At 38.2% G+C, this 25,468-nt stretch overlaps 1 protein-coding gene across 2 annotated transcripts in view; it reads left to right on the top strand.

The window, feature by feature from the left end:
- The window catches only part of IBTK (inhibitor of Bruton tyrosine kinase), a 61,086-nt gene extending 37,579 nt beyond the window's left edge, over positions 1-23,507 (top strand). The window contains exons 21-29 of one of the 2 annotated variants that reach the window (XM_071548670.1): positions 1,078-1,190; positions 1,813-1,961; positions 2,150-2,313; positions 3,696-3,788; positions 4,881-5,036; positions 10,882-11,034; positions 17,749-17,817; positions 17,916-18,048; positions 21,162-23,507. In XM_071548670.1, coding sequence (XP_071404771.1) covers positions 1,078-1,190; positions 1,813-1,961; positions 2,150-2,313; positions 3,696-3,788; positions 4,881-5,036; positions 10,882-11,034; positions 17,749-17,817; positions 17,916-18,048; positions 21,162-21,287 — 1,156 coding nt within the window. In that variant the 3' untranslated portion in view covers positions 21,288-23,507. Of the gene's footprint in view, positions 1-1,077; positions 1,191-1,812; positions 1,962-2,149; positions 2,314-3,695; positions 3,789-4,877; positions 5,037-10,881; positions 11,035-17,748; positions 17,818-17,915; positions 18,049-21,161 lie in introns of both variants that reach the window. The other variant, XM_071548669.1, reaches the window with a different exon arrangement.
- Positions 23,508-25,468: the final 1,961 nt, after the last annotated feature.

Below are 25,468 nucleotides of genomic sequence, written 5' to 3'. Positions count from 1 at the left end.
ATCTACATTTCTGAATATTAACAGAACTGTCAAGTGAAGTAGGAAGGTTTGTAGCATGATAGGATGACTTAGTAGCAGGCTTCCAAATACCAAGATACAATGTCACTGTGCAAATGAAACCGCACCTGCAGTATTGTGTACTGTTCCGAGCACTCGTGTTAGGAAAAGTTGTGCTAAATGAACTAGTACAGCTAAGAACTAGTAGATCAAGGGAACTGAGAGGCTATTTTGTATTAGAATTCAAACTGTTCATTGTTTTTAAGGGCTAGATGATAGATAGCCTTCAGGACATTGGGCAATCCAAGGATTGCAAAAATCACAAACCATTGTAAGTTAGTGATGCAGAACTGAATAAGTAGCTGTTACTCCACAAAAAGCTTCTTAAGAAACTTTTTGAAATAGAGTACTGCAGCTGCAATTTATATAATACTGAATTTCTAGTAGTTTTGTTAAAATGAAAGATGCCTTTGGTGTTATTCCAGTCTTCCTGGTAGCATATATAGGATCACATGGCATTTAGGTAATGTGGCCTTATACCTGCTTTATGGTAATATTAGAATTATCATGATAGCAATGTTTGTGTTGGGGAAAAATGAGACTAACAGTGGCATTTATTGAACTTCACTAACTGAGGGGAATTCAAGAGAGAAAAAAGTGGAGAGTTGTATGTAATTTGCTTTGTCTGTTGCTGTACTGTGCAGCAGGTTTAATCTGACCTAGGTGGCAGTGCCAGTCTGTGCAGCAGCTGTATCTTCCACTGTCTCAGCAGAAGGCTTTGTGTAGTGTAATAGTCTAGAGACTAGATCTAGATTGAAATGAATTTTTTCTTTTCCCCCTGGATTCTTTTTCCCTCTAAATCATTTACGAGATAGTTGTGCCAGTGGATAAGCAGAGCAGTAACAAGCGGCTATTGCCAGCTCATGGGACCACGTACTACTGCTTGAAGTGTAACTGCTGCTGCTGACTGAAAAACTTGACATTTACACTGGTAGTTCTGAGCCTCAATTTCTTTGGCTTTAGGGCATTTTGGGTTCTTTTTTGTTTGGATGGTTGATTTTTTTTGTTTGTTTTTAATAGGGAAGCCCTTTTCAAAAGAGCAAAAACTAAAGCAAAAAGGAAGCCACGAAAGCGATCTGACAGCTCTGGAGGATATAATCTATCAGATATTATTCAAAGCCCAGCCTCTACAGGTCAGTGGGAAAGAGATTCCTTTCAGGTATAAAAACAGAACATAATGTGTAATATGCAATGTTACGTATTTTCTGTACTTCAATAATGAAATCTTAGAAAGATTATTTATTTTCTAGTGAACAGCATAGTTGAATTTGAATGGTGAATTCTTAAGATTCAGATTTTTTTGAAAGAACATTTGTCATATTAAGCTTGTGCCCACAGTTCAGATAAAAACATGTATTTTATCAAATAAAGATAATGAAGGCTTTCTCATGTTTTTTAATAAGTGGAACATTTCTACTAATGTGTTGGGGTTTTTTTCTGGAATATAAAAAATAAACTGGTAACTTTTTATTGAAAAGTTGGTAGAAGCCTTTGTTTTCAAAGAAAAAGTGTCATTTTTACTTCCTAAAACTTTTTTGTGAGACAGAGATTGAAAACTGGGCAAATATTATTCTGAAAAAATATTTAAGATGGTCTAAAATTTGCTTGTGCTTGTTACAGTCCAGTATTCTGGACTAGGTAAACTTCTAGTTAATTTGTATTCATCATGTGGACTGAATAATTTTAGGGTCTTTATAAGCATTGTTTGATCTGTCTCTCAGAAGTTAATATTCTACTATCTTTTCTTATTTCTAGGCTCAGTAAAACTGGATAAAACTAACTCTGTAGAATCACTTCCAGAACTCTTAACATCTGACTCTGAAGGTAGTTACGCAGGAGTGAGTAGTCCCAGAGACTTGCAGTCCCCTGACTTCACAAAAGGATTTCATCCAGAGAGGACTGAGGTTGGATTTCTTCTTAGCAATATATTTTGGTGTTTATCTAGTCCATCAAAGGCAGAGTTCATATTTTCTGCAAAACTGTTGTACTTAAAATGGAGTAGAAAATTTTAAGCAGTTATTGTTTGTTTGATTAACCAAATAAAAGTTACTGTTTGTAGCATTTATTCAACAATTTTCTGCCTGATTTTTAGATGAAGGACAAAGCGTGCAGTCAGGGTGTGAAACCCTCCCAACCTAACAAGGAGATGAAGTCATACAAGGGAGCATCAGCATGGATACAGTCTGTTCCACAGTCCATTCCCAGTGCCAGACACAACTCTGCAAGCTCTCCTAATTGGGTAGCAACCAGTTTCAGGTGGAGTAATAATTGCTTACAATTGCTATTCTACACTTAGTAGTGAATGCTGATAATATTCTCTTCAGACTGAAAAGCTGTCTGCTCTTCAGAAAGATCATACATTATTTGACATCTGAACTCAAGATTTTGGTAGTTTGATGAAAGTGGTACATTTTTTAATTATTCTTTGAGAAAAGCTGCTTTCTTACAGTGCTCACTTCCAACAGTTTTCCTAGACTTTGTGGGTTTGTGGCTGATGGGCTTTGTTAATACAGGTGATAAAGCTGTAAAAAATTAAAATTCCAGCTCTGAAGGATATTGTGAGCAGGGTGAATCCATGTTTTGTCTCACTATGTCTACTCTATGAGGAGAGGGAAACACATCCCACACAAACTGTTTGGTCTTCAGACTATTTGGAAGACGCTTCACCCTCACCTTCTATCTTAGGGTTCTTTTTGGTCGTTTTTTAGAGGATTGTATGGAAGGGGAAAAGTAAAACCATAGGACTTTGTTGTAACGTCACTCCACCTTTATGTGTTTCTTTATTTTTTGTAGTATTGCTGGCATGATGTCAAGAAGAAAGCAGGCAGCACTGCTGTGTAGATTGTTTAAAAGCTTCATTCTGTAATGTATTTTGTTGAATTACTGTGGAGAAGCTGTGACAACAGGGTTTGGTGTGACCTTCTAGTGGTTAATTCACTTGTTAGTCTATGGCAGTTGGGTTTATGTAGAGAGGGATGGAGGAAGTGCTACTTTTATTTTATTTCAAAGCGCATCCTTGAATCTAGTTGTAACACAGCTTAGTTTACAGATGCCTTCAAGTACACAGGGTTTAATTTGTAGTTTTATATAGAGCTTGGATATGTCTAGATCTAATTCATGATCATTTCTGTGGAAGTTTACAATTAAGTCATTTACGAAAAAGAAAATGATTGCTAAAGTTTGAGAATGTTACTGATGTCTGTACAGGCTCTGACTGCAAAGATTGTTCTGTTTATCATGTGAAACAATTTTAGTCATGTACTTCAAAGAAAGCTAATTCGACCTTCATGAAAGAGCTATGACCAGTTCCTCTCTATTACTTAGCATGAGCATTTGACTACTAAATAAGTATCTTGGATGTAGGTATCTAATTTTTTTAAAGTAATCATAGTTCGCATCTCTTTGTTTCATAGTATTGTTTCAAAGTATTTTTATAGTGTGTTCTTAAAAATATATATTTATAAAAGTTTTGTCAGAAACATTTCATTTGAGGTTTGCCATAATTGTGGAAACAGACATAAATTATACAACTCGTTACCAATCTTATGTATGATTTAGAGGATTTTAGTGAAGGCTGGAACTGTGGAATGTAAGTAAAAATCAGTGCCCTGTAAGGTAACTTTTTATTTTTCATTTAGCCCTGCCAGCCCTCCTGCAATGGATCTGAGAACCATCATGGAAATGGAAGAAAGTATGCAGAAATGTGGAACCATGCCAAAGGCAAATTCAGGGTTGGTAAAAAACCAAAATCTATAAAAAAAGTGTGATAGCCTGGGTTATTATGAATTTACGTAGCGGTTTAGGCAGTTCAAAGTTTAAAAAAAGTAGGAAAAAAGTTGTCCTTTTTGGTTTTGAACAGCTTTGTTTACTTCAGTTCATTATGTTGTTTTTCTGTGAGCATACAAAGTTTATCCCTTGATTTTACTCTAGTCTTGTTTTGTCAGTTACTGCAAAACTTCTAATAAACTAGTATCTTAAATAAGTGGTCTGCTCTGCTTAGCCTTTCTATTTCCAACCAAAAAGAATTAATCCATCTCCCTAGGACTTTGGAAATTACTTCTGGATTAGTACTATATTTTATATGTTTGTTCCTTGTCTTGCATTTGCTGACCTCCCCCAGCACCCACGTCTTGATATTGACAGTTCTTCCTCAGACAGAAGCAAGTGTGATTCTTGCTTGGAGAAGCATCCTAAAGACACAGGGAGATATATGTACTTTTTTTACAGGCCTGTATATTATACCTACTGTTTTTGAACTGCCATCATATGGAATAGAACTGGAGATGATTCTCATTACTTTTGAGGTGTGACGTTCTTGTAAAGGAGACTTAGGACAGTAGTCATGGAGCCTGGTAAATGGTTGCTTGCTAAATAGATTCAGAAGCTGCAAACAAAACAGCCAGGACTCAATAATTCAAATAGCCTAGAAAAGTATATTATTGCAAATAGAAAAAATGGCAATATGCTGTTATATAAATTCTTTCATGCATGAATGTTTTTTGTTTAAAAAAAAATCACAAAATTAGAAAACAGTCTTCATTTGATGGTAGTCCATCCCTTTTGGAGACTTGATTCCTACTCTACATGTTTTCATTTACAGACATCTATTTGAAGAATAGTTTTATGATGCTTTTCTTTCTGTCACCCTTGATATTAACTGATCCTCTTTTTGCTTTCTGAGTCCTCCCCTCCTGGCACTCTAAGCCAAGTATTTTGGTCTAGGAAAGAAGCATTTCTCAGTTTAATTTGCAGCATTAAAGGTGAGTCATCTCAAATGACCTTGATCTTACATCTTGTCTCTTTGCAATATTCATTCACAGCAGAATGATGTCTCATGGAATCAAGCTTTCTCAGAAGCAAAGGAAAATGATTGCCCTGGCAGCAAAAGATAATGGATCAGTAACTGGCAATATGGAGCCTACCACTCTAGTAACTACACCGCCCCCACCTACCAAAGTTGCAAAACTAGGGAATGCATGGTATGTTATAAGTCAAATAGCAATTCTTATTGTTTGGAGGGTACATTGAATAACCTCTTAAAATCAGACTGAACTGTTTGTATCTACATTTGGTAGTAATCTAGAAATTCAAAGGGAATATGGAAGTGTGGTGGTTGCAGTTTAATAGTTCTTTGAAATTTTGCTAAATGAGTCAGAAGACTTATCCCATCTGGTCCTTTCCTATGTATGATTGGTATTTGCTGATGGTATCCAAGTAAAGCATAGAAGAAGGTTGAGAACAAGCTCTGAAACTTAGGAAAGAGTTACTGAAAATCATTATGAATGGTATTTTTTTCCTGTCAAAAACATAAAGAAAAATGTTAGCCCTTACTGAGGGAAAAGTCTACAGTGACTTTGAAGTAGAGCAAAATTGATCAAAGGTAGAGATAACAAAGTTATCTAGGTGTCTCAGAGGGAGTGTTGAATGCTTCTAAAATTTTTATGGTGGAAGGGTGTATAATGGGTTTAAAATTACCTTTAATACTGATTGCACACAATTTAAATGTTTTGAGTTAATATCATAGTATTGAAGAGAAAAATAGTTTATCATCTGTTTGATAAAGGAGGTTTATAACGAATGAGATGCTAGCCTAACTCCTGCTTTTTCACATTTAGTATTGGATAAAAGCGTAAATGCAAAAGTCACAAGCTATGTAAATTTAAAGTATTTAATTATTTCAGAAAAAATACCTGTTTACATGCTCTTAGACTGAACAAAATGTTGGGCAGTTCTTCCATTTTCCTTGTTCAAGAAGGTCTAGACTTTTCTTGCCAATTACTTCTGTACTATTACCCTAGAACTGTCATTCTCTTCTCTCTGTAGCTTACTTTTTTGTTCATCAGTGGGAACAAAGGTTGCTGCATACCCACCACAATTTTAAATGAAATCTTTTTTTTAACAATTTAGCTGCTTTTAATGCTTTTGTAGTAGTTTGCCTTTTGTACTGCATGGATTTCAAGGTAAAATAGCATGCTGTCTTTCAAAGGATATGTTTGTTTTCTGCAGTCATCTCCCTCTTGTGTCTTTTGGCTCTCTTTCATCCTTTATATGAATTGGGTGCTCCATTCAGAAGTAACAGTAGTAAACGTCTACTGGAATCTCATTTTTACCTCATTTTTCTGTTTTGGATGGATCCTAATATGATCAGCACTTTGAGTTTGAAGTGCCTTTAGATTTATTTGAGATTCCACAGAGGTCTGTAGGTATGCTACTATCTTACTTTAAGACCATCCCAGATCTTCGTTCGCGAAGCCGAGCCATGATGATGACTTTAAGACCAGAGTAATAACAGTAATGTCCTGGAACACAACAATGGTAATATAGAGATGATGTTCAAAGTATTTATCAGGATGGGAAAAATGTGATTCTAAAATTACACTGTGCTTCTAGTTACAGCACTAGAACAAGCTTTGCTTCTCTGCTGGACAGTATGCAGTACATTCAGCTGTGTGGTTAAAGGGCTTTAGTATTTTACAGGATCTGTCAAGGATCATGTCAGTCTGATCCGAAATGGACAGCTGTTTGGTAAATTCAAGGTAGCGTGGCATGATGTGTCCTTCAAGTAGTGATTCTGATAGTGATGATTGTGATTCCTCCAAGAGTCAGTGAAAACAGAGACAAGAAGTCTTTTCTAGGCATCTCTATGTCATAGATGGATTATAACTAAAAAATAATTATATACCATGTTTTTCTAGTGTCCAGCTTACAAGCTACAGAGGTCTATTACTACAGTAGCTATTTATGAAAATGCATTGTCTAAGATATGACCTGGTTTTAAAAATACCTAGCTCTCAATATTTCAAGTGAATCTAAGAAAAGCTTGAATTCAGTTGTTTCAATTTGTACAAGCAAGATTTAGATATCTGTCTTCTCAATTTATTTTCATCCATGAACATCTAATACCAAAATTTAGGGTCTCATTTACTCTCCCAGTCCCCAGAAGTTATTCTGATGTAATATTGGTCAAAGCTCACAATTTTGTCTTAAAGAGGAAGGAGAAGGAGTTGCTTCACACCTAATGATTGCCTTCCTGAACAGTAATTGAAGATTGTCACAGTAGTAGTAACAAGGTTTGCAAAATTCATCTTCTGAAGTTTATTGAGCGGATGAATTGTAGTCCTTAAAACTGGTCCTCTCAAATATTCTGAAGAACACGTTACCAGCTTTACACAGGTGATTCTGCAGATAAAGCAGCACCCTTATTTGCCTTAGCTAATGAAGGTGTCACAGGGCAGTAGCTCTGAGGCTTAAAATTTGCTTGGAGAGACTGACAATTGAATCATGTTAATAAAGCACAAGAAATACTGAGTTACTCAGTCCTTTGTTATCTTAAAAAGTAACACTCCATCTACATCTACAATCTTACTACCAATGTAATTGTGCATAAAGGCAACAAAATATAAAAATTGTAAAAAATAAAGACAGTAAAATTGTTTCTAGAAATAAAAGGAGGGCGAAAGAGAATCTCTATCAGATGCAGATGGGAACATACTGACAAAGGATGAAGAAAAGCCTGAGGTACTTAATCTCGTCTTTGCCTCAGTCTTTACTAGTAAGACCTGTCATTCTCCAGGTGCCCAGCCCCCTGAGCTGGAAGATGGAGATTAGGGGAGCAAAATGAAGCCCCCATAATCCAAGGGTAAATGATTAGTGATGTCCTACACCACTTGGACACAAACAAGTGTGTGGGGATGGATGGAATCCACACAGGTACTAAGGGAGCTGCTGGAAGTGATCACTGAGCCACTACCCATCATTTGTCAGCAGCCCTGACTAACCAGAGAGATCCCCAGATAACTGGAGTTTAGCCGATATGAGCCCATCTACAAGAAGGATCAGAAGGAGAAAGTGGGGGGGAACTACAAGCCTGTCAGACTGACCTCAGCTCCAGGGTAGATCATTCTCCTGGTTAGTGAAGGGCAGGTGCTGCCTGAATAGTTTGTCTTATTCATGCTGCTCATCTACTTTCTGACAAATAATTCTTTACCTATGGAGTGTTATTTAATTTTGAACTACCAACTACCTATGAACTGTTGCTTGCACTTCAAAAGCAAATATGAACTAATTTTGGAATACCCTTAAATAACTTTGTCCAAAACACTCTTATGGTTCTGATTAAGGAGTTTTTGAAAGAAGCTGAGCTCTACTGTGTTACACAAACCATCTCAAGTGGAAAAGCCAGGATATATTTCAGGAGGATGGAATCCAATCTAATGCTCATGTGGTCTCTGTGCATGATTCCGTACGTTCCTCCTCTGCGTTCCTCTGGCTGCTGATCTGGAAACTGTCGATAGCTCAAGAGTTCAAGCAAAGAACCAGTGGGAGCTAGAAGAGTACTTAAAATTAGGCCTAGTTGCTGGAAGAGAGCGTTTTTTGAATGAACTTTAACCTGCTTTAGGCAAGTGATCAATTATTTGATTGCCCCTACTAGTTTTTCTAAGTATTTTTGTATGTAAGGTATTAGGGTGTTACTCAGCTGTTCTAATATTATAGTTGCAAAGTTATAGTCTCTAAATTCACAGTGGGCTATGAGAGTGTATTTGGCAATAGATTGAGCTTTCCACACATGCAATATAGTCAGAGCCATAGAATTTGTGTTCCAGTGAAATCAGATAATCTTGGATGTGCAGTGAACACACTTGCCAGAAGGGTGTGGGACTTTCTGGCTCTTTTTTGGTTGACTGAAAGACGGAGTCTGTCATACACCTTTTCCACTAAAAGAAACTTCCAGTTTCATAGATTTTGGAGAAACTGAACCTATATTTCCTCCCTTGAAGAACAGTGAAAATGAGAAAGGAGAAAAATTGCACTATTAATACTTTGAAAGAATGTCCAAAGTTAACTAGATGTTGACTTTATTGCTTCTCCAAACCTACTTTGATCAAGGAAGAGGTGGTATTGCTAATTTGTTTTGAGACTTTTTTAAGCTCAGGAGAGCCTATGGCTTTTCAAGGCTGGAGGCATAAATATAATATCTCTCTTAAGAATTACCATTGTGTATTTTAATATCTAGGTTGTCAGTTTGACAGTATTCCAGCTTATACTGAAACATCAGCAGCTGTTTTGGAACTTCATGCTTTGATATTTTGCAGTTGCAGCTTAGAAAAACTTAGTCATATTCCACTTTTTTTTAAAAAAAAGCTACGTATAAATCTAATTTTACACAGTAGATAGAAATTACAATGTATCAGGCAGATCAAGCTGAAATTTAGAGTTGTTACTGTTTAGAAGGATGTTGTATGAGTTTAAGATAAACCATTTTAAGTCAAGAATAATTGTTTTGGATAGGTTCACAAACTGAAAATGACACAGTTGATTTTTTGGGGGAAGGTTGTTTTGGGGTTTGGTTTTGGTTGTTTTTGGTTGTTTTTTTTTTTATTTTCTGTTGCAGTACGTTTTTGATTGCAGTACAGAATTTTTGTGAAAATGAATAGGCTACTTAAAATGTGTAGCAGAAGCAGCTTCTGTGACAGCAGATCCTATGGACCATTTGCTTACTTGCTATAGTAGATTTGGGGAAGTTCTGGTCAAACATTTGCCTGGACTTCTGTGTTCCAGCTGGTTGTAGGAATACAGGATATGCAAAATGACTCAGCCCCTGCATCTGGAGGTTCCCATTTTGATTGCTCTGTCTTCTGAGCTGCTCATCCAATATTTCAATTAAAGAGGAGGAAAAAAAGAGAACGACCCAAACTTAAGCTGGGGTGGTGTAACATCAGACATCATATATAGCTTTCTGATGCTTTTGTTGCAAGATTCAAATACAATGTTGCAATGTTTAAATTGCTTGTATTTGTTATTCTAAATTGTATGCCATCGAGCTGTAGTTTGAAAATTTTTGATGCTTACCTTCTTATGGCAGCTGCAGAAACAATTGACATTGTCTAAAGGGTTTGTTTTACTTCAGTTGTTTTTATAATTAGTCTCTTGTTTCTTTACGTAGATAATAAGCAGAGCTTTTCTTCCAGAAAGTATTTTGTGTATTTAACAATAAATAGGACAGCTATGCTTTATAATGTTACATCTTTAGCACATGCATGAAGAATTAGTTACTAAACCTTGATGGTTAAGGAAAGAATTAATGTTAACTGCCTTGAATTCTGTAAACAAAAGGGCTTTGGGATCAGAAACAATTCAGAATATCTTAGATGCTAAATACCTATATTTTTGTAATGGTTTATTTTTGAAAGTTACTATGCAGGCTCTAGTTCAGTAACTTATGCTTGGTCAAGTTAAGGAAAATCAAGGATATCAGTTTTATTGAACTTTGCTGTGGAGTAAGTGATTTATAGAGCCTTCAACAGGTACAAGTAAGTCATTCAATATGTTGGGGAAAAAAGATGAGCTATACTTGACTTTTATGATGGTAAACTTCCAGTATTAGACTGACAGTACTAGGGCATTGTGTGATTTATTAAAATACTTTTAATGGACTAGTACTGTTAGTACTGAGAAAAAAATTGCTTTTTAAGAGGATATATTGGGGGGAATAGGAGGAGGGGTGTTGTGGTTTGGTTTTTTGTGTTTGTTTTGTTTTTTGTTTGTTTGTTTTATAAAATTAAAATGGAATTTTAAAACTACTGGCATGTTCTGCTCTCATAGATATTTGTTTCCTGTTCTTTACCTATTTGACCCAAAATGAATTATTTTAGCAAATGGAGTTTAACAGGATAATGGTGAGATACAAAAACTGACTAATACTGTATTTTCATTTTTAGCACATGAAAAGGCTCTCTTTTGTATTTGAATCATGGAACAATATGGAGTTTTGGAAAATGCAAATATAAAATGAGTTGGTTTTCTTTGGTTTTTGTTTTTGAAAAGGTCATCTTCATTACATTCTGCCTTGCCCAAGTCATTCCGTGATCTTGTAATGGAAGAAGAGAAATGTATGAGTTTGAATAATTCACCTGGTACTGGTATCAAAAGATGTGGATATAAGGGATCTGAGGATTCATCAGTCCAAAACACCTTAAGGTAAGAATGTAGTCTTCAGTAACTGACCAACCATTATACAAGAATCACACAGTGACCTTGTTTAGATTCTGCTGAAATAAGAGAGAATAAAATTGTGATTTAAATAAAGAGACCTGTAAGCATTCTTTTAATGATTCTGTTAGCAGGATTTCTTAAATGGAATACTTTTAAGAATAGGAAGCTTAAAGAATAAGGCAATTTAATGCCCCTGTTGATACTTTGTTTTGGGTTCAAAGTGTTAGTGTCCATGTAGATGGATACATATATTAATGTGTGTGTGCACACACACACATATTTATATATATGTTATATATATTTTTATATATATAGACTCAGACACTTCAGGCTCCAAACAAAATATGTCTTTATGCATATGTTTCTGTATTTAGGTATGTGTAAAACAATAAAACTCTATTTTATAACTTCTGTAGAATTCATGTATTCATTAGCATTCATATATGGCATGCATGAAACAGTTTGCTTAGGAATATTTCTGTGTAACCACTGAGTGGATAAAATCAGTTTATTGAAACACAATTCTGGCATTTCTTAATCTTGAGGTTTTTTATAAGCTGACTTGATTGTTTAGATGAAATTTTTCATGGATTAAAAGGCCTTACAGAAACATTGATGTGTTGGTTATGTATGTGTATTATAACTACTGTAGGACTGCATTCTGAGGCACTTCTGCCCACCCACCTGCATCTCTTTTGCCTATCATCAGTAACTTTCATTGCTAGGCATTTCAGGTATATTTATGAGAGCTTGAAAATCTTACAGATTTTCCCACCTCCTGTCTGGAAGCATTGCTGACCCACAGAAGCCAAGAATGACAGCAGGACTGGCTGGGGGTGGGGGGGGGTGTGCGGAATCCCTGACAAGGGCAAAGTCCCACTGTGCCAGTGAGGTAAGCGGGGCAGGCTCCGTGACAGAAAGCAGGATGAGCCACAGTCAGATCCATTGGGATGAGACATGGTTGAGGTGAAATGTGCAAGTCATGTCAGGAAAAGGAAGGCTGGGCTTGGGCATAGCTGCAGCATAGCTCAAGAAAGGCTTAAGATTGAGAGACTGAGCTTAAATGCATCTCCTGAGTAAAGAGTGGGAGCCTCTGTAATCCTTCACACAATTCTTCCTTGCAGCTCAACTCTCTTCGTAGTAGCCTGACTCAAGTTTACACAGCTGAGGGAGAAGAGTTTGCAGAGCCCATTGGTGCACAGGGAGACCTGACACTTGTCTCCTAGTTTTCCTTATGAACTATTGTTCCATTCTCCTGCAGTAACTGACTCCTCCATAAAGAAAAGAAAATTCTGGAAGGCCTCGCTTTTGGTTCCTGAACTTGTATAAAAACTGGTGATTGCCTAGGACAGAAGTAGTACATGCCTTATTGGTAGATAAAGAACAAAATGAGGGTAGAAATGTAGGAACATTTTGTGTGGGATGGTGTTTGAGGAGAGGGGTAGGGGAGATTTGGAGAGTGTGTGTGGTAGGCAGGCATTCTTCAGGAACATAGAAATAAATCTGAAGTTACTGTAGTGAATGGAGATGTAGAGACATGAAACATGAATCTGAATAAAAACAGGTATTGTTCATTTTGTTGCTGGCAGAATAGTGAAACTTTACCGTCATATAGGAGATGTCAAGGGCTGGTGATAGAATTTGCACTGGATGCATTATTAGCTTTGTCACAGCAGCTCTATAATCTTCAGAAAATTGTTACTTTCTTTTGCACTGCTCTATCTAATCTGTGCAGTCTGAGCAGTCTGCATGCTCTCAAAGTGGATTATTTTAGCTGAATCCAGGTCTAATATGTTAACTGTCTGAAAATGGTACATTAAGCTAGTGGAAACCTAGTAGATAGCTAAATTGACTATCATCAGTTTGAAATGAAGGTACTTCCAGAGCTATTTCAGGTTGTTCTTGAATTGTGTCTGAAGATGCTTATTTCTCTCTATTAGTTATTAAAGAGCCTTGGTGACTAGCTCCTCCATCTGAAACGTAGGAGTTGAGTTTCCAGTTGAAGGTAATTTTATTCTTTGGCTGTACAGTAGGCTCTGATTTTTGCCTGTGGCATTCAAGGACTGTTTCTGTGAAGGTTAATTATCCACACGCTATAGGGGGAGCCCCTTACACCGAGCTGGGTTGTGGACCGACGGTCAGAAGAGCTCAGGCACAGCAGTCATCAGAAGGCTCGATCAGAAGGCTCAAAACTTAGGGAGTTTATTCAAGATAGGTTAACAGAAAGTTCTCATAGTAGAAGAAGTTAGTTCCTATTAGTTCCTATTACATCACCTCACATCCTAGTAGATCTAGATCTGACTAACTCTCACGCAGTAATAACCACACCTTTTATGCACTCTCACATCCAACATGGTATCACATAATTGGTTAACCAATTCACCTTACATACACCACAGCCTCTCATTGGTCATAAGCCATCACACATACTCCAGGTAGCTCTGTTCTCTTTAAGGTAGAACTCCAAACAGCTTTCCTTAAGGGATGCGCTTACACTCACCCTACAACACACTTACCTCTTCCAAGAGAAGGAAATTACATGTGTGGAGCATAAGTAATCCTCACCTGTTGATGTCAGAGTTGCTGATGGAACACTGAACATACTTGCATGGCACAAGTTCCTGCTTTGGGTTTTTCCTTTGGATAAAATGTGCAGAGGTTAAATTGACAGTTTTCTTAAGTCTGTGGATGAGGGTATTTTGGATGGTTGCATAAACACTCTTTTATGTCACCTTCCAATTTATGCAACTTGGAAATTTTCTGGAGGTAAACTATGTCATAAATTGTGGTGAAGTGAACTGGATTTAGTCCAGAGGCAGATCATCCCAAAAGCTGGGGTGTGTGGATGTGGCTGCATTGTTTCCAGGGGCACCTCAGCCTGGGGAGTTACACTGTGCAGCTGTGCATGTGTAGCTCACAGTCCAGGCTGAAAACATCGGCCTGGCATGACTTAACTTTGTTGTGGCAGCCTGAGTTGTCTTCACTGTGTTGCTCCAGGGAGCAGTGAAGAGTCATAGTGGAAACAAGTATTTGTGGCTTCATGTGGGAATGGCCTAGTTCTGTCATGCCTAATAATGACCTAATAAGTAGTACATGACTCGAATAGTACAGCAAAACCCAAGAGGTTCTGCAGGAGACCAAGTTTTGTATTCTTTTTCTGAGAGCAGTTATTAGATCAGGGAGGCACTGGACCTGACCTGGCTTCAAATGAAGAAATCCTCAAGAAACAGTGGGGAGCTGAGTGCTGGGACATTTTGGTGGCTGTGCAGGAGTCATGGCAAGTTCAGCCAACTGAGTTAATCAGGTTGGTTCAGTGCTGATGATACTTGGCTGGTTTGTTTCCATGCAAAACCACTTATGTCTCTACATCAGTCTTTAATTTCCATGACTTTCAGGTTTCCAAGTCCTATATTTTTGAGGCTTTTTTTTTCCATTTTCCTGTATATGCTAGCTTCACATTTCCTGTCTATTCCATTTCTCCTAGTTATTTTGATGCCAGCTGAGGAATTAATCTAGCATGTTGAAGTATCTGCAGTTGATTTAATATCTGGACTGTCTTGGTAGCAAGAAATGCAGATGTACGTATGTACAAACAGCTTCAAAATACCTAGAGTACTTCCTACATTTTAAAGCTACATTTAAATTGAGTGAGATGACACAGGTGTTTACTTACCTTTTAACTGATCCCTAGAGTATGTTGTAATGGTGGAACTATTAATTCAAGTTTTTGGAAATTCCTGTTGAGGTGGGTTTTTTGGTTGCTTAGGTTTTTTGGTTTGATTGTTTGTGTAGAAGTCTTACTCTGGAAAGAACGTCTAGTCTGTATTGAGACAAATTTCTTAAGTGTAACAATCTATTTGGGTTCATTTAAAGTAGTGCTGTGAGATCTTTGGATTGGTAGTGAGAAGAAGAGTGTAGCTGTCAAAGTGGTTATTGCCAAACATGAAGGAAGTTGAGTATTACTAAAGCATGTGTAAAAAGAGGTAAAATTGATAGATAATTCCAATATAAAAGCACAAAGAGCTGCCTTCATCTCCTCTTCTTCTTCCTTCGTTTTTCTTTGTTTTTTTTTCCTGGTTTTTAGTATGTTGTTATCTTTAAGTGCAGTAAAAGCTGAAAGTTAATTTATCACAGAATCATAGAATGGTTTACATTGGAAGGAAACTTACAGATCATCTGGTTTTATCTCCCTTGCCATGTGCAGGGACACCTTTTGCTAGATGACGTTGCTCAGAACTCCATCCAGCCTGGCCTTGAACACTTCCAGGGATGTGGCATCCACAACTACTCTGGGAAACCTGTTCCAGTGCCTCACCATGCTCACAGCAAAGCAGTTCCTCCTAATACCTAATCTGAACTTACTCTCTTTCAGCTTGAGGCCATTCCCTCTTGTCCTATCACTACATGCTATTGTAAAAGTCCCTATCTGCCTTTCCTGTAGGCTCCCTTCAGGTACTGGAAGGCTGCAAATAGATCACCCTGAAGCCTTCTCTTCTGCAGGCTGAACAAAGCCAATTCTCTCAGCTTTTCCTCATACAAGAGGTGCTCCATCCCTCTAATCATCTTGGTGGCCCTCCTTTGAACTCACTCCCAAGGTCTATGTCTTTTTTGTGCTGAGGATTCCAGAGCTGGATACAGATATAAAGTTAGTGCCCTGCTGTTGAAATCATAGAATAATTTAGATTCTGTAGTTCACCCTGCTCAAAGTCAGACTAGATCATGTTGCTCAGAACCTGGTCTACTTGAATTGTGATGGCTTTCATATATGAGGATATCCCAGATCTTTTGGGCATCATGTTTCAGTGTATAAACATCTTCATAAGGGGCTTTTATTTCCTTATATCTTTGTGGGATTTCCTATATGCCTTTTGTGTATGTTGCCTCTTATTTCTGTCATTTTGTCCCTCTAAGAACATTCTTGCTGCATCTTTCCTCTACCTTCCTGTTAGCTTGTTGAAAACAGCAATGAGATCTCCCCTTTGCTGCCTCCCTTTGGATTAACAAAAGACAGTTTCCAGTTGTGTGCTCGAGCCTCTAACCTTGGTGGCCCTCCACTGGGCTTGTTCCAACCTGACAGCTTCATTCTTGTACTGAGGAGCCCTAAAGGGAGAGTGATACTCTTTGTAGACTAAAATACAAGACTTTGTACTTGCCTTTGAAATTAATTGCTTCTCAGCTGCACATTTCTCCAGCCTCTTGAAGGCTTCTAATGGCAACCTGACATCCAGAATATGCACTATCCCCACCCTCTCCCCAGCCATTTGTGGCCTCCTAAGCACATGTTCTGTTCTACCAAAGGCGCTTAAAAGGTTGGGTTCCAGTATCGGTCCTTGAGGACCACCACGAATACTTGGTTTCCATTTGGACTTTGTACAGCTAATCTATTTCCAGCCCATTTACCACCCGTCTTGTAGTCCATTTACTCAGTCCATATTTTTCAGACTGAGTACAAGGATGCATGACCTGGCAGTGTGTGTTATTTGTTTGGTGGGCAAATTACGTTTTGTGACAAAGAGGTCAATACCGTTCATTTAAATGTCACTTTGTATGATGGATGTTAGATTTCAGAGTTTTTGAGATCTTGCCCTCATTGCTTAGTGGTAGGAATCATGGTTTTTGTTGTCCTTGGAATTGTGTTCTGGGGAAAATATTCTAGACAGAGAACTTAGTAGTTACTGGAATTCTCTTTGCGTTCTATAGATTTTTCGTGTTGTTTCCAAGAGTTTGTGGTCACTTACAAAGGATTACCAAAACCTTAAAGAAAATTGAGACTGTTTTATTGTAGTAGCAACACCCTTAGAGTTATTTGCAATGCCACAGAATAATTCAAAAAAGTCTGCCAGCATTTCATAGTATGGTGTAACACTTCTGTTAGAGTTCTGGAAACTGCAGAAGTTGTCAAAGAGAGGGATTAAATCATGAGAATAGGGCCCTCTCCCCTCTCTTCTTAACTGATCTAGGATTTTTCTTACAAATATGCTTGTCTCTTAAGGATTATAATGTATCAAATCTGACTTCTTTTGGTTGAGAGGTTAACATTTTGTAATTGCATAAAATATCTCTCTGTTGAGAATGCTGTAAGTATTTCAAGATTTTTTTTCAATTCTTAATTCTGGTTTTATGCTATTCTTATGAATGTGGGGGTTGCAGGATACATACCGAAAGTCCGTAGTTTGTGGGCTTACACGCAAAGAAGTAATTTACTCTAGAGCTATTGCACTGGTTCTTTCACATGAAATGCTTAATTTGAATGCAGGACAGTTGTTTAGGTTTTTTATCTTGAAGCCATATTCTTTTCATGTTAATTGCAAACTTTTATAGTGAGTGCTGTCAGTGCATAACTCATTAGCTAATTTATATGGAAAAAAAGCAAAAAGGTCTTTTTTCTTTTTTTTAAATAAACAACGAAATTTAAAAATGAAACACTTTTATTCAATTGCTCAAATATTAGGAAATGCCAGAATTAATGCCCAAGCTGAAATTCCATTAAGTTCTGGTAGTTAGAAATGAGCATTAGTGTCTACTTTAGTCAGAGTGTCACACTAAATGCATTCAGCAGTACATCCTAATGCCTTTCTTCTGAAAAAACCCTACACATTTGGTCTAATTACCTGCTGTAAGTTTGTACTTCACAATATGATGTAGGAGAATGCTCTGCTCTGTCTGTAACCTTCAGTCTCCTTTCCTACCTTTTTCCAGGTGCACCAGTAAAACTAGCCCAGGTCTGGAAGACCATGGTCTGGATGCTCCACAGCTAGAGAGTCATAAGTAAGTTTGACAGTGGCTTAGATCCTGGAGCTTATTTTGTATGTTGTGCTCATGTTGGTTTTGATGTTGTTTAATAATGTCGTTTGGGTTTTTTGCAGTCCTTGGTCAGCAGCATCACCAACCAGCTCTCCTGTGATGGCACCTGTCATGTTTTCAGCTATTGTAGAGGAAGAGATCCAGCAAGAGGCTGCTCTTATTAGGAGCAGAGAAAAACCATTGGCTTTGATCCAGGTAACGTTATTGCTGCTGTGAAGTTACACAAGGAGTTTCCAAAGGCTGTTTCAGAGATCAGTTATTAGTATTAATTATGTATTAGTACATTTCATTTATATGATGATACTAAATACCATTTAATAATAACTTCACATTGCTGTTTGATAAGGTAGGCCTGTATGAAAGTCAGACTGACTACTGAGTTAGTGATAAATGTATTCACAGCATTGGAGAATGGTTGAAGTTGGAAGGAACCTCTGGAAAGTTTCTAATCCAAACCTCTCCTCGTAGAAGGGTCAGTCAGAGCAGTTTCTCAAAGCTGCCATGTCCAGCAACTTTTTAATATCTTCAACGATGAAGACTAATAGTCTTCCTGGGAAACCACTCTCACAGTAAAAAAGATTATTAAATGCAATTTTCTGTTTTTCAGTATGTGCCCATTGTCTCTTCTCCTGTCTTTGGGCACCACTTGAGAGAAATGTGGCTCAGTTGTCGTTATTCTCTTGTATCTGATACGTATATACTTTGATAAGATCTCCCTATGCCTTCTTTTCTCCACTCTAAACAACTGCAGTGTGCTCAGCATCTTCACAGTGTCAGATGCTCCAGGCGCTTAAAAACTTCTATGCCCCTTCACTGGACTGTCTTCAGTATATCCATGTGTCTCTTGTACTTAGAAGTCCAACAGTGAATCCAGCACTCCAAATGTGTCTCACCAGTGCCGAGTAGAGAGGAAGGGTCTTCTGACTCATTTTACTGGCAATGCTGTCCCTCACAGTGCACAAGAGGCTGTCATCCTTCTTTGCCATATATGCACATTACTGGCTAAAAGTTGACTTGTCCACCAGGACCACAGCTCCTTTTATGCTAGGCTTCTTTCCAGATTGCCAGCTCCCAGTGTATACTGGTGCCTGGGTGTGCTGGTTTAAAGGTAAACTGGCAGGAGAAATGAACCCAACACAAAAGAGATTATAAGTCAGAGTTACAATTTAGTAAAAACATTACAATAAATGCAATGATACAAAGAGAAATTGGTTTTAATCCCAAAACCCAGAAGTATAACCCAGCACCCTGGAGCACAACATAATGGTGTTTGTTAGCCCCTGTGCCAAGACTCCTGCAGTTCCCCTGAGTCCAAAATAAAAGGAAGGGAAAGAACTCGTTGGTGCAGATGGTGGTCGTGGTCTGGTTGAGAGTAGTGATCACAGACCTGTTGAGGTTCTGGTCGCCCCCTCTGAATCTGATGAGTGGTACCAGAAGTCTCCAAACCTCAAAATTATATACCCTCTGGTTCATGTGGGAATGCCCAGTACCTCCCCCAGGGAGGAAAGTTCCACAGTGGTTGATCCAACTCTGTGAATCATGGAGTATTTTTGGAATCGTTGATGGCCCATTAGCAGACCTGACCCTTCTGGCTGGTTGTGAAGGTGCTGACAACAACCCAGAGGGGAGTTATCACAGTTCCTATCTCACAGGCTTCTTTAACACCCAGCTCACATCCTGAGGGGTTGGGTGTGCCCTTGGCAGCTGCTGCCAATGGTCCATTTTTAACAGTTCATGAGAAATTAAGTAGAGGGTGTAGAATACACAGCTTTTTTTTTTTTAGTCACACTCGCACAGTGATAAACTGGTCCCACCTGCTGAACTAGGACTCTGGGGTTATTCTTCCTAGAAGTTGGACTTTGTGTGTCTCTTTCTTGAACTTCATGAAGTTCCTTGTAGCCCATTTTTCCAGTGTGTCTGGGTCCCTCTGAGTGGCAGCACAGCCATCTGGTATATCAGCTACTCCTTCCAGTTTTGTGTTATTTGCAGGTCTTGATGAGAATGCACTGTGTTCCATCATGTGGGTTATTGATGAAGATGTTAAAGTACTGTCCCTAGTCTCAGTTTCAGTGTTGGTGCTAGTAACTGGCATCTAACTGGACTTTGAGCCACTTATTACAACCCCTTTTGATCACAAGTTCGACCAGTTTTCAATCTCTCACATGCCATTTATATGGTCTGTTCTTAAGCTTGTCCACTTAAGCTTTTAGTCCATACTTAAACACTTTCATAGGGATCAAGATGAGGGTTACTGATATGTTGTCACCCTCTTCCCTTTCTTGAATGTAGGAATGACATTTACTTCCTTCCAGTCCTCAGGAACCAATCTTTATTGCAACAATCTTTCAAAGTTTTTTGTTGAGAGTGGGCTTGCAGACATATTGGCCAGCTTTTATCTCAGGGGCCTGGGATTGTTGAAGACTGATTTTACCACTAAAGATCAAGATGAAGATGACTTTTGGTTCCCCAGCCTTTTCCTTGTCTTTGTCAGTTTAGCAGTGGACCTGTGTTGTCTTTTTTTGATGCTGTAGAAGCCTTTTTTGTTCCCCTTCATGTTCCTTGACAGATTATGCTACAGATGGCCATTTATTAATTCTGTTTCCTGTATGCTCACACAGTGCCTTTCTTTTCCTTCTGTGTCACCTTTCTCTCCTTCCACATCTTCTATGCTTCTGTTTTGTTTGAGTTTTGTCAGGAGCTCTTTTTATCTCCATGCAGTCCTCCTGCCATTGTTGCTTGGCAGGGACCATTTCTGATCTTGGAGATGCTGATCCTTAAAATCAACCAGCTTTCCTGGACTCCTTTCTGAGGTCACACCCCTTGAATTTCTCCCAAGCAGACCACTTCTCTTCTGCCATCCCAGGTTGTTACTTGCTATTTGTCTTGTTCCCAGCTCTCAGGATCCTTACCTCCAGCATCTCACTGTCACTGCAGTGAGGCTGCCCTCAACCTTATCACTGACCACAGACCCTTTTTTGTAAGTATGAGATCCAGCTGAATGTCTCCCTTGATCAGCTTCTTGATCATCTGTGTTAAGAAATTTTCACCAGTGCAGACCTCCTGGGGTCCTTGTGCCCTGCTGTGTTGCGTTTCCAGCAGATACTGGGGTGGCTCAGTTTCCCATGAAGAGCAGGGCCTGAAAACATGAGGTTTTTTTCAAGCTGTCTGAAGAAAGCCTCACCTACTACTTAATCCTTCCTGATTAGGTCTGTTGCGGACATGCATTCAGGACCAGTAAAGCCATTTCATAACCATGCCAGTGGTCTAAATGTGGATCTGACACTGTCATACATGTTTTTTCCTTCCAGATCGAGGAATGTGCAATTCAAGATTTATTAATCCACTATGAAGCTTTTGACAACCCTGATGAATTTGTGACTGTTGAAAGGGCTCCACAGGGACCTATAGCAGCACCTATGTGGAACAAGCACTAATCCTTATCTTTCACAGTCCTCCCTTCCACAGTCTTCACAGTTGTATGTGCACTTTTGAAGTTGTAATTCTTGTTAGAAGTAAAACAGGACTGGAAGAACAAGAATCATAAAACTTTTAACATCAGCATTCAAACACTGCCCATAATCACTAGATACTTGTTAGAGGTAATGAAATAATGTGTTCACTGTCTTTTACCCACAGTATCTGTTGTATGTATGTTTTGAGAGAATTTCTTTAACAAGACATACTATTAATAATGTTATATGAAGCTGTAGATTGGGAATGTATTTGCTAATCTTAAATTGTAAGGGTTTTTTGTTAAATTTACAGGTGGCTGAAAAGTGAGTGCTTATTTTGTGATTTAATGTACAAATGAATGTGCTGATACATACACTTTTCAAGTTTGGGGGGTGTTAGGTTGTTTAGAGCTTTCTGGCAAATTGGGAATACTGAAGGAAAGTCTGTGCTTGAACGTCATGTAAAAGTATGGTGATAGTTTTCCTTAAGTTCCATGTGCCAGTACTGGTTCTCTGGTTGCTGTGGCCAGTACATTTCAGTGTTGTGCCCCAGGCTGTTCTAAGTGCCCGGCCTTCGCCTGCTCTCCGCTCAGCTGTGCATGTCTGCCACTGTTGTGAGACTGGCCTTTGAGCAGTCAGCTCTGAAATAAAGCACACAGTTGAATAGAACGTGGTGGCACTAACTAGCCCATCTAGTGTTATTCTGGTAGATACGGTACAGTTTCAGAACCACTGTTGTTTGAGTAACAATTCACTTGAAGTGCTGAGGAAATAAAAGATCTGAGTATGCATTACTGAAGATACATCAGTGCTTGACTGGGGAATTTTTGCAAACATCTAACCTTCCAAAATTATCATAGGTGGCTTTCAATATTGTGTTCCAAAGTTCTCTGTGCCTGGTTGAAACAAATTTATAGATAAAAAAAAAGATAAAAAAGTAGCCTTATCTACAGTATTCTGTCTAGTTTGTCTTGTTTGTATAGGTGTGTTTGAACTTGTACTTTCTCAGTAGTGTCAATACTGGCAAACTGGAAAACTGGATTTGAGAGAGCTATGGAAAATGAATGTAGAGAATTGATCACTGTGTGATAAAAGAATCTTGAGAAAACCTATGTAGATATATCTTAATGATTTCAGGTCAAGCTACACCAAAAAAATTCCCCACAAAAATTGTAAACAAATGCAATAAACCATAAAATCTTGATTTACACAAAGTTAGTATACTTTTATGTGCTGTCTATATGTAATCAATGCTTCAGGTAAGTGCAGAGTAATCTAAAAGTATTTCTTTTGTGTATGAAACAAGGACTGTAGGCATTTTGAAGCAGGCAAAGAAAGATGTAGCTTTTAATTCTGTTTTAAATTCTACTGCTGATTCTTTCACTATACTGATGATAAAATACTTGCTTTAAGGGCTTTACTTGGTACACTGCAGGGCCTACTGAAACTATACTTCTGACTTGAAAACAAGCTTATCTACCATGAGAAATAGCTGTAAAAACAGTAGAACTTTCCAGGTGTGAACCTAATTTGTTCCCAAATGTGAAATTATTGTAAAGTGGCTAATTTGTTTTTTTATTTATTTTCAAAATATGCTGTTTAAAATCTCACTGTCCTGACATTACGAGAGAATTGATGTTTCCAGTGTGCCAAGGAGCTTGACTGCTTTTAGTTTCTGGGCTTATTGTTGCAGTTTGTTTGGGCATTGACACTGGTTATACGTAATATTCATAAACAGAAGTGAGGAATGGTCCTTGAACCAGTCTTCTTGAGCTGAGAATATTTTTAAACTGTTATGTTAAAATAGCTTAAGGCTAAATTGTGACACAGAAGGCTGGCATTTTTTAGCTCAGATGCCCAAGTCTGTGACCTTTCTCATAATGCTAAACATGAATTCCATCTTTCTTCATTCAGCTGTAATAATGTCTTCTTATTTCTGGGCTTGTTAATTTCGTCAACTTGCACCAAAACAAGGTGGAAGTCGCAGGTTCTAATGAACATGAAGCAACACCTCAGAGTTTGTAGTGAAAAACAATATTTAGCATAGGGATATATAATTTCAAGGAGATGTATTATAATTATTTAATGTAAGAAATACAACATTATCAAAAGGATTCTAGTGAAATTGTAATATATGTCAAAGACAAACCAACCCATGTCCAAGACAGGTTTCTTGAACAAAAATAAACATTTCATCTTTTGTCCTCCATCAGTCATTATCCCCCATCTTCAATCACTTCTTAAAAAATGTAAGGGTAAGTAAAACTTCCAAGTGTTTTCATATTAAAATGGAGAAAACAGTACATCTAAAATTCTATTAATATTTCACTGCCTTCGGCACTTGCTATTACAGTCATTTTATGAAGGCATTTGAGGAACGTATGACTCTTCTGCATTGTGTATTGAAATGAAAATGCAAGTAAAGTAGGAAACTTCAGTCAATCATAGAACCTTAACTTCTTTTGTTTCTCAAGAAGAGAGTCTGTTCTTAGTGAATAATCTGACAGTACAGTATCGTTGAATGAAATCTCCATCTAAGGATTGATTATGCAATCTTTCACAGAAGAGCATTGACAAAAAAATTACTAAATTTCCTAATTTAACTTGTGGTATAAATCTTGATGATACCATCCTACCATATGTTTTTTAAATGAATTCCCCATCCCCTGCCCCTGTGATTAGTGTCTTTTATAGGTGTGTCATGTGAAAAGGAAGGGCAGAAATGCAAAGATTTCTTGTCCTATCTGTATTAGTATAAAGGTATTAGCTATAAGCACCCCAGAACAATTGAAGTCTTATGAACCCAACACTGCCTGCCTAACAGTGGACAGAGATACAGACTGGAAGTGTCTTCAGCCTTCCTGTGAGGACGACACTTTAGCCAGGGAGAACTGTCTCTATGAAGGCACTAGCTACAAGAGTCCCCAGAACCGAAGTCTTACAAACCCAGCACTGCCGCCTGACACTGGGCAGAACTCAGGCTGCAAGGGTCTTCAACACTCAGCTATAAGAATACACTTAATAGCAAGAAAAAACTTTTTCTGTAACAGCTCCCAAAATAACTTTTATTAATACAAGTATGTGACAGTTATTGTGGGCTTTGCGTTGCCGGTGATAACGTTTAGCTGTATGATTGTATTTAACTGATGATAGAAAACCCTAAAAGAAACCAGCACAAAACACATTCTACAGAGACAAGCACACCAATCTTAAGTTAAGCAATTCATCCCCCACGACAGACTTAACTAGCAACAGAAAACTGCTAACCAGAAACAACAACTTAAAACACAAATCTTGAACCCCCTCGGTAACACAGAGCAACAAAAATGAACTGCACAGCAGCTTCTCAATAACACGAAGCAAAAGGAAAGAATATAGCTGTTTTCTCATTAACACATCGGTTAAAAGAAACTACACACCTTAAAGGAACACAACAACCAACACAAGGTAAGATACATACCTAGTAAGTTATGAGGTGTAAGGCAAGGTGTCATTAAAGTAGCAAAATAACAGTTAGTGAATAAGGTGCCTATAGAGTAAAGATACAGCTAAGTGAAATTAGTATCAAAGTAGCTGTGAGGTAAAAGTGAAAGGATGTTATAAAGGGATAAGGTACTTTATAAAGTATAATGTAACACCCATAGTATAAGATATAAGATAGAATGTATAAAGTAACAGGCGTTGTAAGAGAGTATAAGATATAAAGTATAGAGTAGATGGTTTTCTCACTCCTACTTTGGAGAGGTAGGAGGAGACGGGACAGCTCCTCTCAGTTATGCCTGCAGAGACTATGGCATTTCTCAGTTTCTACACATGCCCAATCTCCTTTTCATATGTTTTTTCTTAGGTGGTTTGAATGATTCTAGTCAATAATTGGTTTGGGGGTGATGGATGACATAGTCCTGAGGGTTGACTCCCTGTGTTCCCAGAAGTGTGGCAAAGAAGGGTCATGTCATCTCCACAAGACTTCACCATTTGTTAGCCTTATCAGTCTAGCGTTATCACTTCTGGAAAGCCACTTGGATTTCTTTGTCCTCTGGCAATGGTTCTGGGAGCACCCCTCGGGGGGGGGGGGGGGGGGGGGGGGGGCTGAGGCATTTCCCTCAACGCATCAAGAGCTTATCAGGGCTATATCACCCCACAAGGTGACAACAGGACATTTT

This window comes from Pithys albifrons, chromosome 2 (genome assembly GCF_047495875.1).
Source record: "Pithys albifrons albifrons isolate INPA30051 chromosome 2, PitAlb_v1, whole genome shotgun sequence".
Taxonomy (NCBI): domain Eukaryota; kingdom Metazoa; phylum Chordata; class Aves; order Passeriformes; family Thamnophilidae; genus Pithys; species Pithys albifrons.
Note: the sequence above shows the minus strand (reverse complement) of the source record. Positions and strands in the feature narration are given on the sequence as shown.